General features: G+C 42.3%; 1 protein-coding gene across 2 annotated transcripts; it reads right to left on the bottom strand.

Annotated features, from left to right (window-relative positions):
* Positions 1–8,501: 8,501 nt before the first annotated feature.
* On the bottom strand, positions 8,502–17,067 carry LOC117550137 (thrombospondin-1-like). 2 transcript variants are annotated; one of them, XM_034222475.1, is made up of 22 exons: positions 16,914–17,067; positions 16,733–16,816; positions 15,876–16,435; positions 15,671–15,749; positions 15,418–15,507; positions 15,213–15,322; positions 14,786–14,911; positions 14,270–14,363; positions 13,995–14,168; positions 13,724–13,900; positions 13,456–13,629; positions 13,084–13,364; positions 12,780–12,998; positions 12,582–12,689; positions 12,062–12,221; positions 11,832–11,950; positions 11,409–11,643; positions 11,050–11,277; positions 10,693–10,964; positions 10,495–10,592; positions 10,251–10,390; positions 8,502–10,154 (listed from the first exon to the last, which is right to left on the bottom strand). In XM_034222475.1, exons 2-22 carry the CDS (start codon positions 16,794–16,796, stop codon positions 10,147–10,149), a joined length of 3,516 nt encoding a protein of 1,171 aa, XP_034078366.1. In that variant the 5' UTR covers positions 16,797–16,816; positions 16,914–17,067; the 3' UTR covers positions 8,502–10,146. The 2 variants fall into 2 exon arrangements, with proteins under 2 accessions (XP_034078366.1, XP_034078367.1); XM_034222476.1 differs by having other exon boundaries at positions 13,995–14,165.
* Between the last annotated feature and the right edge of the window lie 5,571 nt (positions 17,068–22,638).

Below are 22,638 nucleotides of genomic sequence, written 5' to 3'. Positions count from 1 at the left end.
GAACTGCGCTACTTCTAACCTCTCTGTAAACCCGCTCCACACATCCGATCACTTCTTCATTTCATTCTCTCTACCCCTTTCCAAACATAACAAACTAATCTCTTCTCATCCTGCACTTGTCCGCCGTAACCTTCGCTCCCTCTCCCCCTCTACCTTTGCCTCGTCGGTGCTCTCAGCCCTCCCTTCCTCTGACTCGTTCCAACTCCTGCCACCAAACTCTACTGCAGAAACTCTCCTCTCTACTCTCTCATCCTCTCTGGACTCTCTCTGTCCTCTCACATCTCGGCAGGCTCGTCAGTCCCCTCCTACTCCCTGGCTAAATGATGCACTGCGTGCTAATAGAACCGTCCTTAGGGCAGCAGAGTGGAAACGGTGGAAATCCAAACACCGTGACGACCTCCTAACCTATCAGGCTCTCCTCTCCTCTTTCTCTGCTTCGATCTCTCAGGCAAAAAGCACTTTCTTTCAAGATAAGATCCAATCTTCCTATTCCAATCCTAAAAAACTATTTTCCATCTTCTCCACCCTCTTGGACCCTCCAAAAGCCCCTCCCCCCTCCTCACTTCTGTCAAGTGACTTTGTTACCCACTTTGAAAAAAAGGTTGATGATATTCACTCTTCTTTTTCTGACTCACCTATACTCACCGCTGGGTCACCAGACCTTCCTTCCACCAACACACTAACCTCCTTTTCCCCTCTCTCTCCAAGTGAGGTTCTTACCCTCATTACCTCTGCCCGCCCTACCACCTGTCCTCTGGACCCTATCCCTTCAAACCTCCTTCAGACTATCGCTCCTGATATTCTACCGTTTCTCACCCATTTCATCAACACTTCTCTAACTTCTGGTCACTTTCCAAACAGTCTCAAGGAGGCAAGAGTAAACCCTCTCCTAAAGAAACCCACTCTCAACCCGTCTGATGTTATAAACTACAGGCCTGTCTCTCTCCTCCCGTTCCTGTCTAAATCACTTGAACGCGCTGTCTTTAAACAACTCTCCTGTTATCTCAATCAGAACAACCTTCTGGATCCGCACCAGTCTGGTTTCAAGGCAGGTCACTCCACAGAAACTGCTCTCATTGCTGTCACGGAGGAACTGCACACTGCCAAAACTGCATCCCTCTCCTCTGTCATCATCCTGTTGGACCTGTCTGCTGCATTCGACACGGTGAATCATCAGATCCTCCTTCGCACTCTCCAAAAACATGGAGTTTCAGGCTCTGCTCTTTCCCTCCTCACCTCATACCTGAAAGACCGTACCTACAGGGTGACTTGGAGAGGGTCTGAGTCCGACCCTTGTCAATTAACTACAGGGGTCCCTCAGGGCTCTGTTCTTGGTCCCCTCCTCTTCTCCCTGTACACAAACTCGCTCGGATCAGTTATTAGCCCGCATGGTTTTTCTTACCACTGCTACGCTGACGACACCCAATTAATTCTGTCCTTTCTCCGCTCAGAGACCCAGGTCGTTGCACGCATCTCTGCTTGTCTAGCTGACATCTCTCAGTGGATGTCTGCTCACCACCTCAAGCTCAACCTTGACAAGACTGAGCTGCTCTACCTCCCGGGAAAAGATTGTCCCACTCTTGACCTAACAATCAACATCGGCACCTCAGTTGTTTCCCCGACTCAGACTGCAAGGAATCTGGGTGTGACCCTAGATAACAACCTGTCCTTCACTGCAAACATCGCTGCTACAACCCGTTGCTGCAGATACACGCTTTACAACATCAGGAAGATACGTCCCCAGCTGACACAGAAAGCGACTCAGGTTCTGGTCCAGGCTCTCGTCATCTCACGCCTAGACTACTGCAACTCCCTCCTGGCTGGTCTACCTGCATGTGCCATCCGACCTCTGCAGCTCATCCAGAATGCAGCGGCTCGTCTGGTCTTCAACCTTCCTAAATTTTCCCACACCACTCCGCTCCTCCGCTCCCTTCACTGGCTTCCGGTAACTGCTAGAATCCACTTCAAGACACTGGTACTTGCTTACCATGCTGCGAATGGATCTGGCCCTTCCTACATCCAGGACATGGTTAAACCGTACACCCCAGCGCGTGCACTACGCTCTGCATCAGCCAAACGACTCGCTGCGCCCTCGCTGCGAGGGGGACCCAAGTTCCCATCGGCGAAAACACGTGGGTTTGCTGTCCTGGCTCCAAGATGGTGGAATGAGCTCCCCATTGACATCAGGACGGCAGATAGCTTGCACATCTTCCGGCGCAAACTGAAAACTCATCTCTTTCGACTCCACTTCGAGCGTTAGAACTATTAACGAAGCACTTTTATACTAATAAAGGACTGGCTTACCTAAAGCCAGTTGAGTAGCACTTGAAATGTTTGGCTCTATGAAACCTGATGTACTTATATGATTCTGTTTTCTTCAAGGTTGTGTCTTCCTGGTCGAATCTACTAATTGTAAGTCGCTTTGGACAAAAGCGTCAGCTAAATGCAATGTAATGTAATAATGTTTATAATAAACCAAACCGTTTGTAAATCAGTCAAGATGTCAGCGAGTTAAGAGTATTTTTGTGCAGATCACTCACCTTACAACAGCTACCATAACGCGAATCAGAGTAACTGTTAACTTTAGCAAGATGGCGGCCGGTCAGCTACGCTGGAAAATCTCCCATGAGCCATCTAGTGTTTATATATATCTATGGTGATTTCCGCCAAAGATTTGGAAATTGGTCCGTGCGCAAAGCATTGTGGGGATTTTAAGACCGCGGAGTCTACACATGTGCAGCCTCGAAATTTCCCGCTACGAAGTACGCCGGCCTCGGTAGAATTCCAAGTATGCTGGACATTGGCGTCCTTGAAATAGTGGCTCTGGAGCAGCCTTCCTCGACATTGAGAAACACCCAGAGTCTTTATTCCAGGAATGGGGGCTCCTTATATTCATTAATTGACTATTGATGAAGAAAGTATGTCGTCCATTGTCGCTGGGTGTGCGGCTGAGCTTTGCAGTTGTGGGTCGGATGAAATACAAAATAGTGCTAGCTCAAGATTTGCATCAGAGCTAATAAAGTCCGGTTACAGGTGCTAGGTAGCAGCTGCTGTTAGCTTAGCCAAAACCTTATACCAAAACACGACATTTATCTTAAATTAACAGCGACTGTAACTCACTATGTTTAGCCACTTTATTATCACTCTTTTAATCGCATTTATAGTAATAACGTCGTCACACAGAGAGATGGCCAGGCAGCATAGCACTAATGATGCTCTCACACACACCTGTTACTCCCGCCCCCAGCCAATCAGCAACTAAGCAGTATGTCTGACCAGGGCCGTTTCTAGCTTTTTGGGGGCCCTATGCAAGATGCTGTTTGGGGGCCCTAGTTTTGACAGTTTTTTTAACTACAATGGGGGGGCTTCCGAAGCCTTTAAAGGTCCCATGTCATGGCCATTTCCACTGATCATAATTCCATTGTTGAGGTGTACTAGAATAGATTTATATTGTGCAATTTTCCAAAATCACTTTGGTTTCTCATACAGCATCTCTGTAAACTACATGTATTCACTGAATTTCACTCTCTGCCTTTAACGGCTCGTTGTAGCTCCAATAGCTCCAGCCTCCACCCTCCCTGTGAGCACAGTGCTCTGATTGGTTGGGACGTTGTGAATCGAGCTGAGCTCCGTGGAGGTGTGGTTTCCTTGTTTAGCGATACACAGCGAAACACAGCCAAACTCACCCTGAGCACACACAAAGTCACAGCCGAAGTAAAAACAATAAGTGTGGCTTGATATTGAGTAAGAAAAAGGTTGATAAACGCTGTGAGAATGGGTCTGCAGAGAGAATTTCACCGCGATCCCAACTGTCTGTTATCAGCCTGCAGCCAGGGAGGAGAGATCAGCAGAGCTGCATGCACTGAGTGTGTGTGTGAGGAAGTCCGTGGATTGGTCAATTTGGACCAATCAGCGGGGGCTTAACGTAACGGCTCCGCGGACGTAACGTAACGGCTCCACGGATTGGTCCATTTGGTTCCGGGTAACGCATGACATCATGAGTTACCCGGAAGAATCAATGGACAGTGACGTATCTCCAACGATGCGTTTTGGGGAGGTATTTTCTGTGTTAGAGTTTTACTCCCTACAGGGTGTACTTTGAGGGTTTTGACTCTGCAGACCGTTTACATGCATAAAAACCTTCATAACACACAAGGGGACGGGTAATAACCGGAAAAGCATGACATGGGACCTTTAAAATGATCTGTGGGGATGCATCAATCTGTTACACTTTAATAGGAAAACAGGCTAATTTCACGAAAACCAAGCAATTGAAAATGACAAAAAATGATATTAAAAAGGTAAACAATAAGGCTCCTCTATGTCAATAAATGCAAGAGATGCAGCATTTTCTCAGCTGTCAGCCCAACGATGATTTGGACTTTATTACCCCAAAAACCCAAGCCACAGCTTTGCTATCATTGCAGTTTAGTCGTGTTTATATCCTACATTGGATTTGTAAGCATATAATGCTTCACCGAACACTCACAGGAGGGGGCTTGGCTGTCTGCAAATAAAGACGGCTCATTTTTAGGACTGCTTGTTGAAGAAAAACTCAATTGGAAGCACTATATAAATTATGTACAGACTAAACTGTCAAAAACATTACAAGTATTATGAATAGTCTGTGGTGTTGGTAAATATGAACACACAACTAACAACACATATTTAAAAAAACTCAATCTATTAAAATGTGTTGAGATAGTACAGCTTAAAACAGTACTGATTATGCACAACATTTTCCATAACAAAATGCCTAATAACATTCAAAAGCAGTTCCAAACCACAGCGTGAACATATGAATGTAAAAAAAGTCACTTGAAAATAAGTGTTCATAATGTTTATATGCAATTATGCATATATAATTATTATTATTCATTTGCCAGTGCATGTGTACCTATGTATATATTTATACATAGTATTTTAATTTCCAAAAAAAGATAGTTGAAACTGCTATTGACATGTGCAGAAAATGACCCTATATCTAGTTTTCGTATATATATATATATACATATATATATGCATTTATTTTTTTTCCTGCCCTAACTTTTATTTAATTTTTTCTCCTGTTTTCTTAATTTTTTTGTACTCCTTCATTTCTATACGTTTTTGATGCAATAATGCCGCTGTATTAGGATGATGCACGGGAGGGCTACTTTCCACAAGCTATGCTTCAGCCTTCCCGCTTCTACTAATTTTGTTCATCTTTGTGTCTATGAATTAAACTTTTTTTCTTTTTCGGATGAATAAAAAAAAAAAAAAAACTTTCAGCTTGGGCTACTATGCCCCCGCATAGTCTGCATATAGGAAGAAACGGCCCTGTGTCTGACTTCTAAAGGCCGCTACACACCAACCTGAGACCAAAGAACGCGTACCGAAGGCGTCCCGACTTTTACGTCCGCTACGTCGCCTGCGTCGGCTATGCCGCCCGCCTACGAACACACCGCAAAGACTTCAGTCGACGAGTGGCAATAACTGTCCTTACCAGCAGGCAGCGGTAGTGTGTATTCGTCATTCAAAAGAGGCAACAGCCAATCAGAGTGATTTCTTTGGCCGACTTTCTTTGGCCGATTCAACATGTTAAATCGTCCGCGGGAGGTGTGAAAATGTGCCGTAAAGCAACGACGGTGCGGGACACACCAACCTGTGTAGGGCGCCGCGAATGCCTGACGGCCTCTGACTCCCAAAATCGGGTAGGTGTGTCAGGGCCTTAAGAGTTAGCCAGGGGTCGGCAACCTTTTTGATATGAAGTGCCATTCAAAAATAATTATTTTATCAGCGTGCCGACGATCGTGAATTATCAAATCGGGGGGGTTGTGAAGAGCTCGATGCTCGTGAACTGTCAACAGGAGGGCGGGGGAGCCTCGCTGCGGGGAAGCAGTGTGTGGACCTGTCAGCGCAACTTACATGATGCCGAATTTAACAAACACATTTAAATAGGCCTAATTGGTTTTAACGGCATAATAAGGACGATCGTCCGTTCTGTGATTCTCCAGAACACACATGGCCAGTCCGCCCCTGTGTAGCATGTTATTTCGATGAGCAGATTGCCACTGGGCTTTCAACTAAAGACACAGCCATGCAAAAACTGCAGCATTTGTACAGCTCCTTATGGGTACTGCAATTTGTGAAGTGCTTTCCTCTGTGGTGAAACGATCAGCACTGCACCACGGAGGAAAGCGGCAGAAAGTCGCCTGGAGTTAAAGAGAGCGGGGCTGCGTTGCGTGCATGGCTTCCTTCTGCAGGTAACGGGGAGACGCGCTCTGGCGGCGGTCTCGTTCAGGATCCGAAAATAAAATGTTAATATTTTGCACACTTATTCCACTTATTCCTAGTGTGCCACTGGTTACGGCAGGGGCCGGCAACCCCTGAGTTAGACTGTAACAAACAACAATATTGGATGTAAAATTAAGCAGGCTTTTTTATATCTTATGTCATTGAAACATAAAACATGGGTAGGCATAGATAATGGTAGAAATCTGTCCAAAATATTCCGGTATACAGTGATAAAACAAATAACAGATTGATCATTCTCCAGTTCACATGAGGAAAGCTTTAACACCTTACCATGTTCTCTGCACCCTCGGTGTAAGTGTAAACAATGTATTTTTAAAACAAACTTCTTCCATGTGAAATAGTTACAGACATTTAAACACCATTACGTATTTCATAAATACACACATAGGAACAAGAACATTGCCTAGTTTAATAAAAACTAAATTACATTTAATACATTGTCCACAATGTGTCACAACTGGAAAAAAAATTGTTTGAACTTTTGGCATAATGAATGACAGCTGTTATTTTTTAAATCTTAATTGGGCTCCATGTTTTCAATATGCAGCTGGATTGTCTCCCATTGTTTTTATCTGTGTTTATGGCCCTGCATGAGGAAACAGAAGCAGCAGGGCCACCCTTTGTATTAACCAAAGTACCAAAGATTAGAACAGTAAATTGCTGTCATTAAATCTAATAACCGGGTACAGTGGTCACAGGATGTTCTACTCCACCCATAAACAAGTACACACACTATATTGTATTAACTTTAAGACCTCTCCTATAAAATACAAGATATCTCTGTTGATAATGTGTGGTTGTTAATGAGGACAGAGCAATGATGTGTGCTCCACTTGAGTGACGGTAGGATCCACTTTAGCATTCCTTTCATTCCTGCCTCTATAGGTGATCTGCTTCAGAGTAGGCCAGATTAGTAGGATCCTCTTAACCCTGTGTGGCCTCTTACCAGCTTCATTTTCATTTAAAAAAACAGGATTCCACCTGAGATGACCAACTTCAAGAGTGATGCTTTTTGGTTTGTTTGGAAGATTTATTGAGCTTTTGACACAGTTATCCTGCTTGCACAGTGTCTGCACCTGGCTGACCTCAGCCCTGCCTTTCTCTGTCCCAGGACTAGACACCTAAAGGCCTGTTCACCTCTCTCTTCACCTAGCTCACACATTCTGACCCCTTCTAAACGACAGGAATTATCTCACATTCCTCTAGACAAAAAATATGTTGGCCAGGTGAGCCTCCAAGGTCAAATCCCTTCAAGGGCCCTGCTATCAGACCTGTACAGTGAGACCTGTATATCTTTATCAAGATCTCAACAGACACCACAGCACAGGTCCAAGAGCACATGCAAGCACTTTCCAGACTGACACCACTTGATTATAGTACCATGCTTTTCTTATAACCATTTAATAGATACACATGTAGCATATGTATCAGTTTGTCCTTTTACTAAAACCATTTATGTAATTGACGCAAGATATCTTCAATAGGGACAATATGCTGCTCATTTGGGGTAATGGAAACACAGTGAGCTCAGTGTGGTAAGAATGAGGTCACTTCTAATGTAAAGAGAACCACGGCATTCTGAGACTGTCTGGGTTTTCTGGCACGACCCTCACTGGTGCCTTAGATTACAGCTCTTTCCAGGCCCTGTTAAACATCTAAATTAGCAGTCAGAGTTCTGCTTGCTGATGATATACCCTTGCATAACAGTCAGCGAGTGGTAAACCCAGTCCACGGATACCTCATCTGCTTTGATACGTTTTATTAGGACACTTTAAATGCACATTGTTGCTGGCAAGAGTGAAGAACAGCCATACGTTTTCATCCCCAAAAACAGTGAATTTATCACTTAAGAGTGCAAAATTCCATATGTCTGAATCTCACATGGAGTGTTGTCGTTTGAAGGTGTAAGGCGAGCTTGTGTCATGTGTAATCAGATCTGTATGGATGAGCTGTGTAAGTGGGCTATACTTCATGTTGGATTTTCCTGCTGTTGACTCCCAAGGATACTCCCTTTCTCCAAGGCTTCAGCAGACTCAATAATGGATTCCAGTTGCTCGACACAGCATGACTTCACTTCTCTTACTTTTCTAGGGAGAAGACCTTCATCAGAGTCTGAAGTAAAAAAATCACTGAGAAAGAAGTTCTTGAGTTTTGAGACAATTCAACTGAATGTTTGCCAAAAAAGAAAGAAACTGTGCGAGATCTTCTTTTTATCCTGAAGTGTTTATTGTTCACTTGACATTACAAAATACAGGTAGGAGTATACACAGCACTTTGGGTAGAAACTATAGTACAAAGTTTATAGAAAAGCTTCACTAATAATAACAAAAAAAACATACAAAAAACGAAAATAACAAAGACATCCTCATGTCAGTGTGCAAATATGTTTATACAGACAGAAACGCTTCCATATGAGGCTCCGCTTCTAGATAAATTATTTAAATAGCATATATCTACACAAATGAAATAACCTCCACATAAAACAAACAAAATAATTTATCAAAACAAATGCACAGGAAATACACATAGCAAAACATAGTCAAGAAAACATTTCTTTAATCCTTTACGATCCTGCTTGGGCTTCTACAAAAATATCTTATATACAGCATATGAATGATACTAAAGTCTTGCTTAAAAAAGAAAAGAAAAAAGAAGCCAAACAATTTATACTCTGTTGCTAAGACAAATGATTCTTGTCTATCGCTGACCTAAATACAAAAGGAATTAATGAGGTAATATTTGTACATAAAGGATTTCCTTTGATTTTACCTTGTCAGAAATGTACACACAAGCTCAGGCACACCAGTCATGCACACTGTGCAGCATCATTACATTTTTTACTTTTATCGGCCAAATGAACCGCCTAATCTTTGCATAGGCAGATATTTTATTTAAAAAAGGCTAAATGTAAGGATGCAGAGATGAATGAGAATCAAAGCCTTTAAAATGTGTAATCATACAAACTTACTATGGTTTACTCATGGAAGGAAATAGACTGGCCCTCTCTGTCCCTTGACACATTCAATACAAATTTCAGGTATTACCATAATATTTGCTAATTATTGCTATTCCAAAGCAGTGGTCAGTGCCCCTGCTTTGGGGCCCTGTGCTGTCCTGAATTTTGTGCTCTCATTGTTTCTTCTTGTGGTCTTTCCTGAGAAGATTCATATTTCGGGCCAGACCTAAGCCATGACACCTGATATACACAGGTCTGCGAGAGGGTGGGGTGGTGAGTCGTTGATATAAATCGAAATAAACAATTGACGTGGTTGTCTTCATAACTATGCTTCTTGGGTGGCACACATGCACAAACACACAACATCATTCACTCTCTTTGATAGTAACAGTCAGTCCATACTGTCCATGATCCCTCAACAGTTCCTTCAAGGGGTATATAAAACCCGGCCTAAGAAAGTCCTCCTACTGCTCTCTTTTCATACTGAAAAAGCATCTTTGAGTCCAGAGCAGATGTATATTAATGCTCAATAATAATAATACTTAAAAAATAAAACATGGAACACTCTTCCCTTTGGTCCCTCATCCACAGAGGAAAACCTACAACCGTTCAGGTGTGCAAAGCAATAACATCTAGGCCCCCCCTTTAATGCTGACCATAGCAACAAAGTGAGAGGGCCAATTTCTTCTGAGCAGAGCTGCGCTCGCAATTTTAAGTTTGGTGCAGAATCATCATTGTAATTTCATTTGGCTTATAGTCCTGAGGTCAGTTTACCTCACATTAGCTCACTTGTTGATCATTCCTCCAATGTGCAGTTTCCAAAATAAAAAAGTTGACGAGATATCAATCCAGGTTTTGTACTATATCTTCATTCTGAGTAGTCTGAAGTCCAATTATGTGTCTGAAAGAAATTAAACAAAGAAAACATGTTACAATTACAGTCTAAGGTGATGTGAACACTCTTTTTTAAATTGTCAAACCAGGTTTATGTGCTTACCTCTGCATTCGTATTTGAGATCTGAGAAGTAAACCATCTCCTGAGAGAAGACGTACAAGCCGAGTCGCCCACCAGCATATGTTTTGTCGTAGATGTTTCCAGAATCAGCCATGATTCTCTTTCCTTCGTACATGACCACTCTGTTGGAGAAAATGTAATCACATGAGCCCATTGCGAATTCTAATATATATGATACAGATTTTTAATTGAATGAAAGGGCATTCTCCTGAGGCATTGAACTCACCTTATCAGTCCAGTCTTGGGTCTGTGGGTCAGATGCCATCTGTAGGCGGTGAAGTCTTTCCAGCCGATGTTCTTTGGGTCGTGCCACAGAGTACGCACCTGAAATGGATGAATTGTAATGGTTAAAATTAGAAAAGCTTCAAACATTAGATAAGCGTCAAACGATGTTTCCAACCTAAGTCAATAAATGTTCTCTCACCTGTCCTGCGGTGTCTCCGGTGTGCCACAGGGCGTTCCTCAGATGCTCACCAGGCCCGGTGGTAGAGTTGACCACTTGGATTGTCAGGCCAGAGTAGCCTTGAGCTCTTGTGGGGGTGTGGGACCAGTAGGTCTGTGTGACCTGTTTCCACATCACTGTGTAGAAGCGTGAGCTAGACTGGTAGCCAAACACGAACCCAGCATAGTCATCATCTCTGTCTGTGTTGATGAAGAATGTTCCACTGAAGTCCACCGCGCTGAACTCATCAAAACCTGAATCAAGATCAAAGACGGGTTAGCAATTGTTCGGTATTTCTTTGTGTCCATGCAGTGAGATGCCTGTCTGTGTATAACATACCAACAGCAATGCCAGGGTCGCAGTTGACAGTCTGCACCAACTCCTTGCCCTGATGCCGGACCACCCAGTTGGGGTCAATCTGTGAGGTGCCCTTGGGGTCCAGAGGAACCATTTGGAATCTGCGGAAGTCTGTTTCACTAATGGCAAAGTTCTCAGGGCACACGTCATGGATGTCCAGAACATTGTCTTGGTCAAAATCGTCTTTGCAAATATCACCCCGGCCATCACCTGAGAGGAAAACATGGACAAGGTAATCACAAAGATGGACGAGGAGCTACAAACAATTAGCTATTTGTCAGATAAATAGCACCAATGTTTCAAAATACCACATGTGAGACAATATTGGGAGACTAACTCACCATCAGAGTCCAGCTGATCAGGGTTAAATGCCAGCCTACAGTTGTCTTTGTCATCAGGGATGCCGTCGTTGTCATCATCATGGTCGCATGCGTCACCCTTGCCGTCCTTGTCGTGGTCTGCCTGGTTGGCATTGGCAATATAGGGGCAGTTGTCCAAGTTGTTCTGGTGACCGTCCTCGTCAATGTCCTGGTTGTTGTCGCACTTGTCTCCAATGAGATCTGAGTCAGAGTCGATCTGTGGGAGAACGGCATTCCTTTATGATGAGATTTCCCACTCACAATACAGACCCTTGTCCTCACTTCAAATAAATCCTGTAACTGTTTTCTTTGCCAGATTCAATATGAGAGGTGCTACTGATTTAAATGTAGCCCCTTGTTAAAGCAATATTTGTTACCAATGATGGCTTGTAAAGGAAAAATTACCTGATCAGGGTTGTGCTCCAGAGGGCAGTTGTCACAATGGTCTCCCACCCTGTCCCTGTCGGTATCTCTCTGGTCCTCGTTGTAAACATATGGGCAGTTGTCGTTCTCGTTCAGAATGCCTGTTTAATCAAATTATACAGATCTTAGCCTTCAGGGCAATGTAACAACTTTTTTACACAAAGTTAAGCCATGAAAAGAAACTTGCATAGAATTTGTAGAAAAGCACTTACCATCGCCATCAATGTCAATAGCACAGGCATCACCCTCTCCATTGTTGTCAGTGTCGGTTTGGTCAGTGTTCGCCTCGTGCACACAGTTGTCACAGCTGTCGCCAATGTCATCTCTGTCTGCGTCATACTGCCCGGGGTTGTACACTTTTGGGCAGTTATCCTAAATGTTTAGAGAAATATCAAATTGCAATTAAATTACTTGAATGGGTCCTTCTCATAAATTATATTTATAGGAACAAAACTGCTTTCCATGGCTTGTTTTCCCTCAAACTTGTGCTGGAATGTGATATTCCACTGCAAGCAAGCTGGTAATTTTTTACCACAGCATTTTTCTTGCCCAACTTTCCAAATCCACACTAAGAATTATGGGCAACAGGCCACCTCATCTTCAATTCTGGCTTTGTACTTTGCTACATGTTTTTCCTACTACCCAAAGGAAAGATGGCTGCTGCTGATTGCTATGTTTGGTCTCTGAGGAAAGCGCACTTTGGGGTTAAAATAAACTGATGTCATGACTCACCCTATCATCGGGGATCCTATCATTGTCATCATCATTGTCACATTCATCACCCAGACCATCTTTGTCATGATCTTCCTGTCCAGAGTTGGGGAGGTTGGGGCAGTTATCCTACAAAGGAACAAAGGAGTGGTTAAGGATGGAATCATCACAATAATAGAGTGAAGATGGGTAAAAATAGCATTTTGTATTTCTGGCTACCTTCTTGCAGTGGTAGGTGGCGTTCTCCACACAACGCAGGTCAGTATTGGGCCATCCATCAAGATCACTGTCCTCTCCGCAAATTCTGCCATTTCCGGCGTAACCTGGCCTGCACTCGCAGCGGAACATGGTCTCGGAGAAGACGCCCAAGTAAATGCAGTTTGCATTTTTATGGCAGTCGTGGCTACCATCTTGGCAAGGGTTACGGGGTTTGCAAACCTAAAGAAAAGAACAGGGAATTAAGAAAAATGGCAAACAGCTAGCCTATTAGCTACACGCACAGAGAGCAAGTTATTATACCAACCTGTTTCTTAGCAGTTGCCTGTTCCACCCCTCTTCCAAAAGGCTGGGGACCGGAGAAGCGGGCGGGGCAGGGCAGACAGTTATAACCAGGCTGAGTGTTTTCACAGCGATGGACTCCGTTATGTGTGTGGCAAGCATCAGAGACTGCTTTACACTCATCAATGTCTTTGCAAGCGACGCCATTCCCAGTATAGCCAAGAGGACATTTGCCGCACTTGAAAGAGCCGTCGGGGAAGCTGGTGCACTTTGCGCCAGGAAAGCATGGGCTGGAGAGGCAACCATCTGCAGAGGAAAAGACATTGAATGTTAAAAAGGTAATCTGTTATGAATAATGACATATTTATTTAACATTAGTAAAATCCTAAATCCTTACCAATTGGGCAGGCCTTTTTGTTGCACAGTTGGGAACCAGTAGCATCACCAACACACTCCTTTCCTCCATATTGGGCAATGGGATCATTGCAGAGACGTTTGCGGGTCTGAAACCCTCCACCACAGGTAACACTGCAGGTGTCCCAAATTGACCAAGGTCCCCAACTTCCATCGACTTAAAAGATTCATAAAAACCACATTCAGTATCCTCCCTTGAATTAGGACACATTACAATTCTGTAAATACTTTGATACTGAAATTTAACTCACTAGGACAGGGGGACTTTTGGCAGATTTCTGTTTGACGTCCATCTCCCTGGCAGTCCATGCCACCCATCTGGGGTGTGGGGGAGTTGCAGAGGCGTATCCGGGTGATGACCCCCTCCCCGCAGGTCACAGAGCACGAAGACCAGGGTGACCAGAAGCTCCAACCACCATCCTGTTTGACTGTGAGCAACACATACACAATTAATTCATCATGATCTCAAACGGAGAATATTTTATATCACAATGGCTGTGGGAAGAATGCAGAGTGACTTACAGCGTTTGTCACATTCCTGGGGGTAGCAGTCACGGGTCTGGACAGAGGTGCCCTCACAGTTGTTGTTGATGCGGTCACAGGAACGTCCGCGCTGCTGGATGCCCCGACCACAAGTCACAGAACAATGTGTCCAGTCAGACCAGGGGGACCAATCATCCTCTGCTTCGTCGCCTGCTTTGTAAGGGAAGACATAAAGTTACCTTGGGATAAGATTTTGCGAAGGAATTAAACAACATTTGGGTAAAGGTTACGAGCAGATTTAAAAATAGGCTTACGGTCACAGCGAGGGCAGCACTCTCCGTCGGGCACAGTGGCATTGGCGCATGGGAGCAGAGGGCAGGAGATTTTGCGACACACAGTAGCAGAGTTCTGGATAGAGGAACAGTTGAATTAGTACAAGAATAATGAGTGAGTTCACTGGTTGACTGGCTACAAAAAACAGGCTTTGCTGGGGCTAATCCAAACCTAATTGCTATGTTTCCCAATGGAGTGAGCTTTATCACTGACATGACACTTCTGTTGTGGTGATATAAAACATAATCCTTACCAACAGTCTCACACTAACACTCAACTAATTACACAACCTTCACTAGCCTCTTGCTGCTTTGTTGCTAGTTGAGTTAAGTGTTGATGACATTTAGACAGTAGCGATTTGGCTCAAAAGGGAGGTGCTAACATAAACACCATAATCACTTCATTACCCCTGGGATAAAGGAACACAAAAACGTCATTCCTCGACTGACTTTTGACTTGTTTAAGTGTTGCATTCCAGCAGGTGTGATGACACTTACCTGGCAGGTGCACTCGGTGCAGCCATCCACAGTCCATTCTTCTTTGTCATTGTGCACGATGCCGTTGTGGATGCAAATGCCACTGCGGATTTTCATTTGGTTTCTGATGAGATTGCTTTCCTCAGACTAAAGGAAAAGAGAGAGAAAGAGTTGCTCAGGATGGAAAACTTCCCTCGCCAAAGTTCCAATACAAATGAATCACCGACCGACACCGTGATTATGACATTGCTTGAAACTAGTGGAGCAGTGCAAATGCAAACGACGGCCAAACATATTTGTGTATTCACATGGGTCTCATTAAGAACTTGGCCAGGGACTGCCATTACAGCGACAAGTGGCTATACACTGGGAACGTGTTAAATGGAAGTGGAGGGGAAGATGGAGATAGGGGTAAAGAAGGACTAAATGACAACCTGATGGCCCTTACCACTTTGCGCAGATCGAAGGTCAGCTGTTTCACAACCAAACCGAGTCCCTTGAGCTCCTTAAACATGCCGGTGATGTCGTCACAAGAGAAGCCGCAGACAGACTGCACATCTGAAGGAAAGAAGAGTCCAAGAAATGATTTCACTTCTTAAAGATTACAACTGAGGAAAAGAGAGGGGACACAGTAAGGGGAGGAGAGGTCTCACCTTTGGCTTTGTGCCCGGTGTAATCAGTCCTAATGGCAGGGCTGGAGCCGTTGACTGGGTTTTCCAGGGTCATGACATCAGTTAAAGTAGCTGTAGGGGGGGAAAGCGAGGTTAGACACATTCATTTCTGTTGACTGAAGCACAATTAGTTGGTCAATTTGTATCATTATATACATTTGCTTAATATGCACTTGAATAGCAATCACTTGGTTAAGAGAAATTAATATATATCTGATCTATTTTCAAGACTTACCTCCATTCTGGCATCCCTTATTTCTCAGTATGGCATCAATAGTGGTTCCAAAGACAAAGCGCACATTTTGAAGCACTCCCTGATGGGACAATACATTCCAGTTAAGAGAAATATAATTGTAATAACCCTATAATTTCATCCATTACTTATTCTGTAAGCACAATATATCATTTTCATCATTGAGCTAAAACATTGTGTAACTTACCATAAATCTGTCCCTTACAGCTCCTTTTCCAATCCTGAGCTTGGCAATGTCTGCCACCTCCGGGGTCAGCACTTGAGAGATTGGCAAATCCATCTCTGATATATTGATCTCCACACAGCCGACAAAAAGCTGCACCCGGTCATCCTGAACAAACAGGGTGATGTTCTTCCATTGTCCGGTGGCCAAATCTGCATCCTCGATGGACACAACCTGCTGCTGGGTCACGGTGGAGTAGACCACATCCAGAGTGTTGGCCTTCCCGTTGGAGATGATCTCAAATACAGGTCCAGATCCATCGTTCTTCTCGATGGTCAAAAGGCTTCCCCTCGTTTTCTTGAACTGCTTCAGGTTGACCAGGAGGAGGAAGCCCCTCTCAGCCTGGATGGAGTCGAGGAGGTCCCTGAGGGAGCTGTCAGGGACTTGGGGGATCAGGTCTGGGTTGAGGACTTTGTATGCAGGGCTGTAGGGATCTGCACCTTTCACTATACTCACTCCATTGTGTCTCTTGCTTACCCGGGCCAGATCAAATAAGTCATACACACTGCTATCATCTGGGCTCTCTGCAGTCAAAGAAAAGAAAAGAAAAAAAGCATTGTTACATTTTTCATCAGTGTGCATGAAAACGTTTGGAAAAAAAACAAAGAAACCCCAAAGTCACAAGGGAAGAAATATTGACTATAATCCAATAAAACCTTACAAAAATACAGATTTGTTATTATATTTTTGATTTATGTATATGTTAATAATATATAAGTATCATAATTTCAGTTAAAGTCCCTGCAGTAATGACTAGTGTAAATATGGGATTACTTAACGTTTTTACAGGTGAAAATTAAGTTCACGTTTTCCATCCTCACCTGCCAATCTGGCGCTTTCACAGCTCCAAAGCATCAACAGCAAGAAGATGCCACACAGCATCATGTCGATATCTCAAGTGATCCCTATTGAAACCAAGAATATCAAACACGCCGTTAAGGGACACATCTAGGCTGCATCATCATCAATAAATAATGATAATAATGAAAATAGTCTACAAACCTTAAAAAGGAAAATTCTCTCAGAAAATAGTCAATAAAAAAGTCCTTGATTGTCCGATTATGTATCCCGTTTTTCTTCCTTCAAGTCTCTTATAAGCTTTTCGTTTTTTGTAGAGGTATCTCTGTGAGCTCCTGTCCGGGATTTATTCCGTTGCTTTGACTTATTCTACTGACTTATCCTCAGATACTGCTGCTATTTAAACATGTTGAAGACATTCCTGGAATCCGCCTGGACCAATGGGATAACTGCAGGAGAAAAAATAGGGACGGACTTATTTTCTTACCTCACAGCCAGTCAGAGTAACTTCCGCGACGCACACACTCAGGGGAAAAATGCATTCCTGAGCCCTGTTTCCATCACCGGACAAAAATCTCATACACGCTCCACAGCCAAGTCTTGGTCGTTTCCGGTCAAATAATAAAAGTCTACTGATTCGTCTAGCAGTCTTAATTTGTCATTTTATACAAAATAAGAAATAATATATAGGCCAATATATTCCTTTGTAATATGATCCAAAGTAAGTTGGCCAATTATTTCAGTAGACTGGTAATACAAAACCACTTATGAGTGGATTTAAAAGTCATATAAAAGATTCAATTATATTCCATAACCCTAAAGTTATGTGTTATTTCCAGCTCATATTTAGCCTTTAACATACTTTTTACTTGTTTAATATGGTGTGTTTTTACTAAATGCTTTTCCTACTCTGGCCGCCAGGGGACTCATTGAGTAATGAATGCAATGAAATGCTCTTCAAATGTGAGTTAAGATGAGGGATGCATGGGTCTGGGTTCCTGTATAATAGTAAAGTGTAGAAAGGGTGGGGGAATACAACGACATATACATGCCCACACCATGTTTTTTTTAAGCTTGAAATATAATTATACAATAAAAAATATACTAAATACATAAACGACATTGCTGTGTTGTGGCTGTGTTATAAGAAAGAAAGCAAATAGGTGGAATAACCTCAAACAGTGAGTGGGAAATAATGAATTTTATTGAGTGTGTGTGTTGAAGATCATGGATATATCCAAACATCTAATCCATATTATCATTTCATTTTAATGTTAAATACAGAAAGCCAAAGATATGACATGAATGAGAAGCCTTCCTATACAATTATGTGCTTTTGTTTAAAACCCTTGGTTAGAGCCCCTACTAAAGGGTCACAGGGCAAATGTAATGTGTGACATGATTAATGTGGTAGAAAAAGGACAAAATGTTCTCCTATCTAAACTCTTATTTGTAAATAATTGAACACTTTATACCTATTTTTAACTTTAATATTTAATTTAATGAAACCATATGGGATGCATATTTTGACTGGCCATAAAAAAAGGGGCCATGGATAAAAGGATTTGGAAACACTTTTTCGAAATTTTAAACTGAAAGTGAACTACTAATGTGGCAAAAAGCATGACATGTTGTACCTGAAAACAGGTTATTACGTGTGTAAATACGTACTCTTAACAAAACAAAAAATATCGAAACGGTACACAATTCATTTACTTTGCTACTCTCCACCACTTTTTATTCAATTAAATTGAACTGTGTATTTCCTTGTATTTTAAAATTCTCATGAACTCAAACATTTGCTCAGATTCTGTCAAATCATGACATCACCAGGCAGATGAGGTCTACTATTTACTGCTGAGCATTAACCTATAACCTCTCGTTCTCCTTTCCAAAACCACTCCTCATTACAGACTTGTGTCACGTCAGCCCCATGACCAAACATGCATTTGGGCTTTTTTTCCTAACTTTTTGAATCACGTCAGAAAGCAAACTTGTGGATAAAGAAGGAAGTTAAAAAAGAAAGTGAGTGTGTAACAGAGACAAAAACAGGGAAGGGAAGCCCAGAGGTGCCTACATGCTTTGACGACTTTCCCTCTTAAATCCAGGGACTGTCTAAAAATAGTTTGGATATATGGACCTCAGACTTTTTTCGAGACTCAACATCTGGATACCTGTTGTACAGCCAGTGTACCACAGGAACTCTGATTTTGTTATGATCTCTGTGACATAAAGGATTTACAGTGTGTAGGGCTCACCTTGGTGAACCAAAGGCCTGCAGGAAGTCACGAGGCAGTAATGATGCTTTACTGCTCCAACTGTCCTTCATATGGAAAATGGCTTCATAGCTGTGAAATGGGATGAAGGTGGGATCAGAATCTTTGGTCTCATGGGAAAAGTTTTTGAGATATCATAGGAAGGTGTGACTGGTCACATCGCAGTGGGCGTGACCGTGAGCTCACAGCGTGGGAGGTGTTACTGACAAGACTGTGTTGGAGGTACAGAGACTTGCCAAGCTCTGATGAATACCCACTGCAGTGAGCCAAAACTACAGCAGAGACAGATAGCAAGTGTTTAGTTTCCAACTGGGGGCGCTTATACGCTTGTCAGTGAGTGGGAGAGCTCGTTTGTGTTTAATCGCAGAATTTCTCTGCTCCTTCCTGCATGGGCTTGAGATAAAACACTTAATACTAACAGAAAATGATTACATCTTGTAGTTTAGTGTGTTTACAGGATAGGATGTCCCAGAATATGGAAAATAGGAATTTCATAATTCATTTATAAAATTCATTTCTGTCTGTCATAGCTCAAAAATCTTTTATAATATGTTTTAAACACAAAAAATGTGGTTGTTTATAGATTAATTTAGATTGGAGCACCGACAAAAAATTGAAAATAGAAGGGCTGTGATGTATCTGCTCCAAAATGTAATGGGTTCTTTCCTGGCAAATACTACACCATTCCACCAAGTTACATGCAAATAATGTCAGTATTTCTTCCGTATTGCTGATGATAAACAGACAAACAAACCAAGAAACCACACTGAAAACATAACCTCTAAGTTACGGAAGCTACCTTGGCAATGCAAACCAATAGAATAGCAAAAACACCTTCACAGAGATCAATGGAATATCTCGACATATGAGGCATAATAAGATAAGCTAACTGTCTTCTGGCAGTACATTAATATTTATTGCACAGACAAAGTGTTATCAAAATGATCATCTAACTCTCGACAAGAAAGCAAACAAATGTCCAAAGATGTCAAACTGTTTCTCTAACTCCAGATCTTCAAGCGATCTTCAACATGCTCAGGCACAAACAGATTTGATAGACCTGATATTTCTAATATGAAAATAGGGCACCCCGGGGCACATTCAGAGATAATTCTTAATGATGTGGATTGATACAAAGAAAATGCGTTGCCAAATAGGCTAGTTACTGGCAACAGGTGTTCAAAACATCTAAACCCCATCTAAAAGGAGTGATACCGACAATAAGGATCAACAAAGAAGGAACTCTATGGCAACGTTAGATTAAAGTTAATATTAAACATTGCTATTTACTTCGCCTCAGGCTTCAGATGGTTGAAACAGCTGGATGATCGACAATTGTAGGGTAGTAGGCTGAGACACTCACCAAAATATGGGGTTATAGAAGGGGATTTTGCATGTGTCAGCTAAAGGACACAAAGTAATCAGGCACTTAAGTGCTTAAGGAATGAAATAAAACTAAGCCTCAGCGCTGTTAGTGCTTTTGAGTGCTTAACAATTGTTATGGGCACTAAAAGCAAATCTCATGAAAAAATATAATTACACTGAAATAACAGAAAGTGAGAACGATTGATTTTTAAGTTTTCTAAATGCTAAATCTGTGCTATTTTGTGGGCTGTTTCTAGTTAATTTCTTCACTCCTAACTAAGCCAAAATGTATTTTTCCATATGTAAAGCTGCGTCAGTCTTGTGTTTATGACAGCATGGTAACAGCACACTGAACTGGAACAACATCTGAGGATGGGCAGTTTATAGGAATGATATGACGCAGCAACGCAGTGTTATCTTACAGACAGGTTAAGACTTTCTCCTGAGTTTTACCATTAATTGCAATGACTAATACGTCAAATATGTAAAGCCTGTGCCACCAGCAACCTGGATAGGCTCCATTGTGATGTCCCCTGCAGCTGTAATTTCTAACAGCAGAATAGCATGTGTATTACCAAAGAAAGGTGTGTATGAAAGAGTAGCGTGTATTAACCATTTTTATTTGACAAGTGGGCCTTGTTTAAACTCATTCTTATCTGCCACACATCAGCCCCGGGGGAGAGCAAGCTTGGGTAAATCATGTTTTTTTGGGAGCAAAAGTGGAAAGAGTGAGTAAGAGGCATATATGGCTACTAGTCACGGACAGAACAACATGAGTCACTAAACAATCAGAAGGTCACCAGCAAAGATCATAACTGATCACTGATCATCTTTTATTTTGGGAAAACTGCTGTTTTGTGTTAAAGTCACTGACAATAATCCATGAATCCAGTATGGCCACCAAGACTATATTGAACTTTGTGTGTGACATTCTTTACTAACAGTAACCAAATCCAATCTCCCAGCGTGGCTGAATACTCTCCAAGGGAATTTGGGAATCAAAAGATATCATTTGTGAAAGAGAAGCCCTGTGTTGCCAGATTAAACACTTTTTCTATTCTTTCAGCTGTTTTGTGTAGGCGCATGCCAGATGTCTAAAATGACTTGGACCAGTTGTAAATCATTGATCGTAATCCGCACTTCGCCTTGGAGGGATAAAAGAGGGAAATATGGATATTACCGGTGGCTTTGGAGCTGGCGTAGCATGGCGAAAAATGATGTCCTGTGAAACAGCATTAAAAGAACCTCAACCTGCTAATATGGTAAAATATAATCTCAAAATATGTTCTGTGTAGAAATATGTTCCAATATTTTGCACTTATATCTTAAGCTACATATACAAAGAACATTGTGAAAATGTTCTTTTCACTTGAGGTGGCTTTCAGTTAGACCATGCTTGGATGTTGTCATGGTAGAAAATGATTAATTGGTAGCAGTAAGTCTGCTCGATTCCGGCAAGTGATGTCAGAGTCTGATTATGTTGGACAGGCGCTCTGAAAGCTGGTGTTCTCTTAGTGTTTACGGACTGACACCAAGTCATCCATGGGGCTCCTCGCATGCCAGTTGTACAAGCACCGAGGAGGGCTGCTGCTCTTCTGAATGATGCCGGTAAATGCTCTCTACGGTTCTGCGACATTTCTCCATGTAAATGCACACCTTTGACTAATGAGCTGACAGACCACACGCCACTCTAATGTAAAAAAAACTGTACGCAGGAATGTTAAAGGTCTTTTAAAAAGCGGCAGGAGCAAGTGTTTGTTTTGTGAAAGCACTGAGGCTTATCACACTTCAGTTCCTGATGACCACACAAGTGGATAATGACTTTTCGCGTCGTGTTTCTAAATGGTTCGACAAGTACCGCTATTACTTAATCCACTTTAAGAAAATACCAAGTCAGGCTAATATAAGAGCGAGAGGCAACTGTATTCTTAGAAATGATTTAAGAAAACGTTGTGCTCATGGTTATAGAGTAAAGGGGGTCAATCAGTTTATAGATGCTAACGTGTAAGCAAACAGTTGCCTATTTACACATCCAACAGACATGGAACAACATTCATCTGGAGTAATATTTCTGACCCCCCAACAAATGTGAGTGAACTTTCAACCTCTTTTTTGGTCTCCACCAACTTCTTCTATATGTATCTTGCTGTTAAGTGGCAACATCACAATACTAAGCTAATTGCTAACTTTGACAGGCTATCAAGTGAAGAGGCTCAAGGTTTTATCTTGATACAAGTTTAGTGTTTGGACTCTTATTTCATCACAGGGAGACATGAAGATTCAGTCGC

This window comes from Gymnodraco acuticeps, unplaced genomic scaffold (assembly GCF_902827175.1).
Source record: "Gymnodraco acuticeps unplaced genomic scaffold, fGymAcu1.1, whole genome shotgun sequence".
Taxonomy (NCBI): Eukaryota; Metazoa; Chordata; class Actinopteri; order Perciformes; family Bathydraconidae; genus Gymnodraco; species Gymnodraco acuticeps.
This window is presented reverse-complemented; position numbering and strand designations above follow the sequence as displayed.

Bases quoted from the DNA above. Each gene is read 5' to 3' on its own strand.
- LOC117550137 (XM_034222475.1), bottom strand. From the start codon at position 16,796: ATGATGCTGTGTGGCATCTTCTTGCTGTTGATGCTTTGGAGCTGTGAA. The intron at 15,750-15,875 runs GTAAGTTACACA...TTGTCCCATCAG, and splicing joins CTGTAAGGGACAGATTTATG to GGAGTGCTTCAAAATGTGCG. The intron at 15,323-15,417 runs GTGAGACCTCTC...TCTTTCCTTCAG, and splicing joins CACCGGGCACAAAGCCAAAG to ATGTGCAGTCTGTCTGCGGC.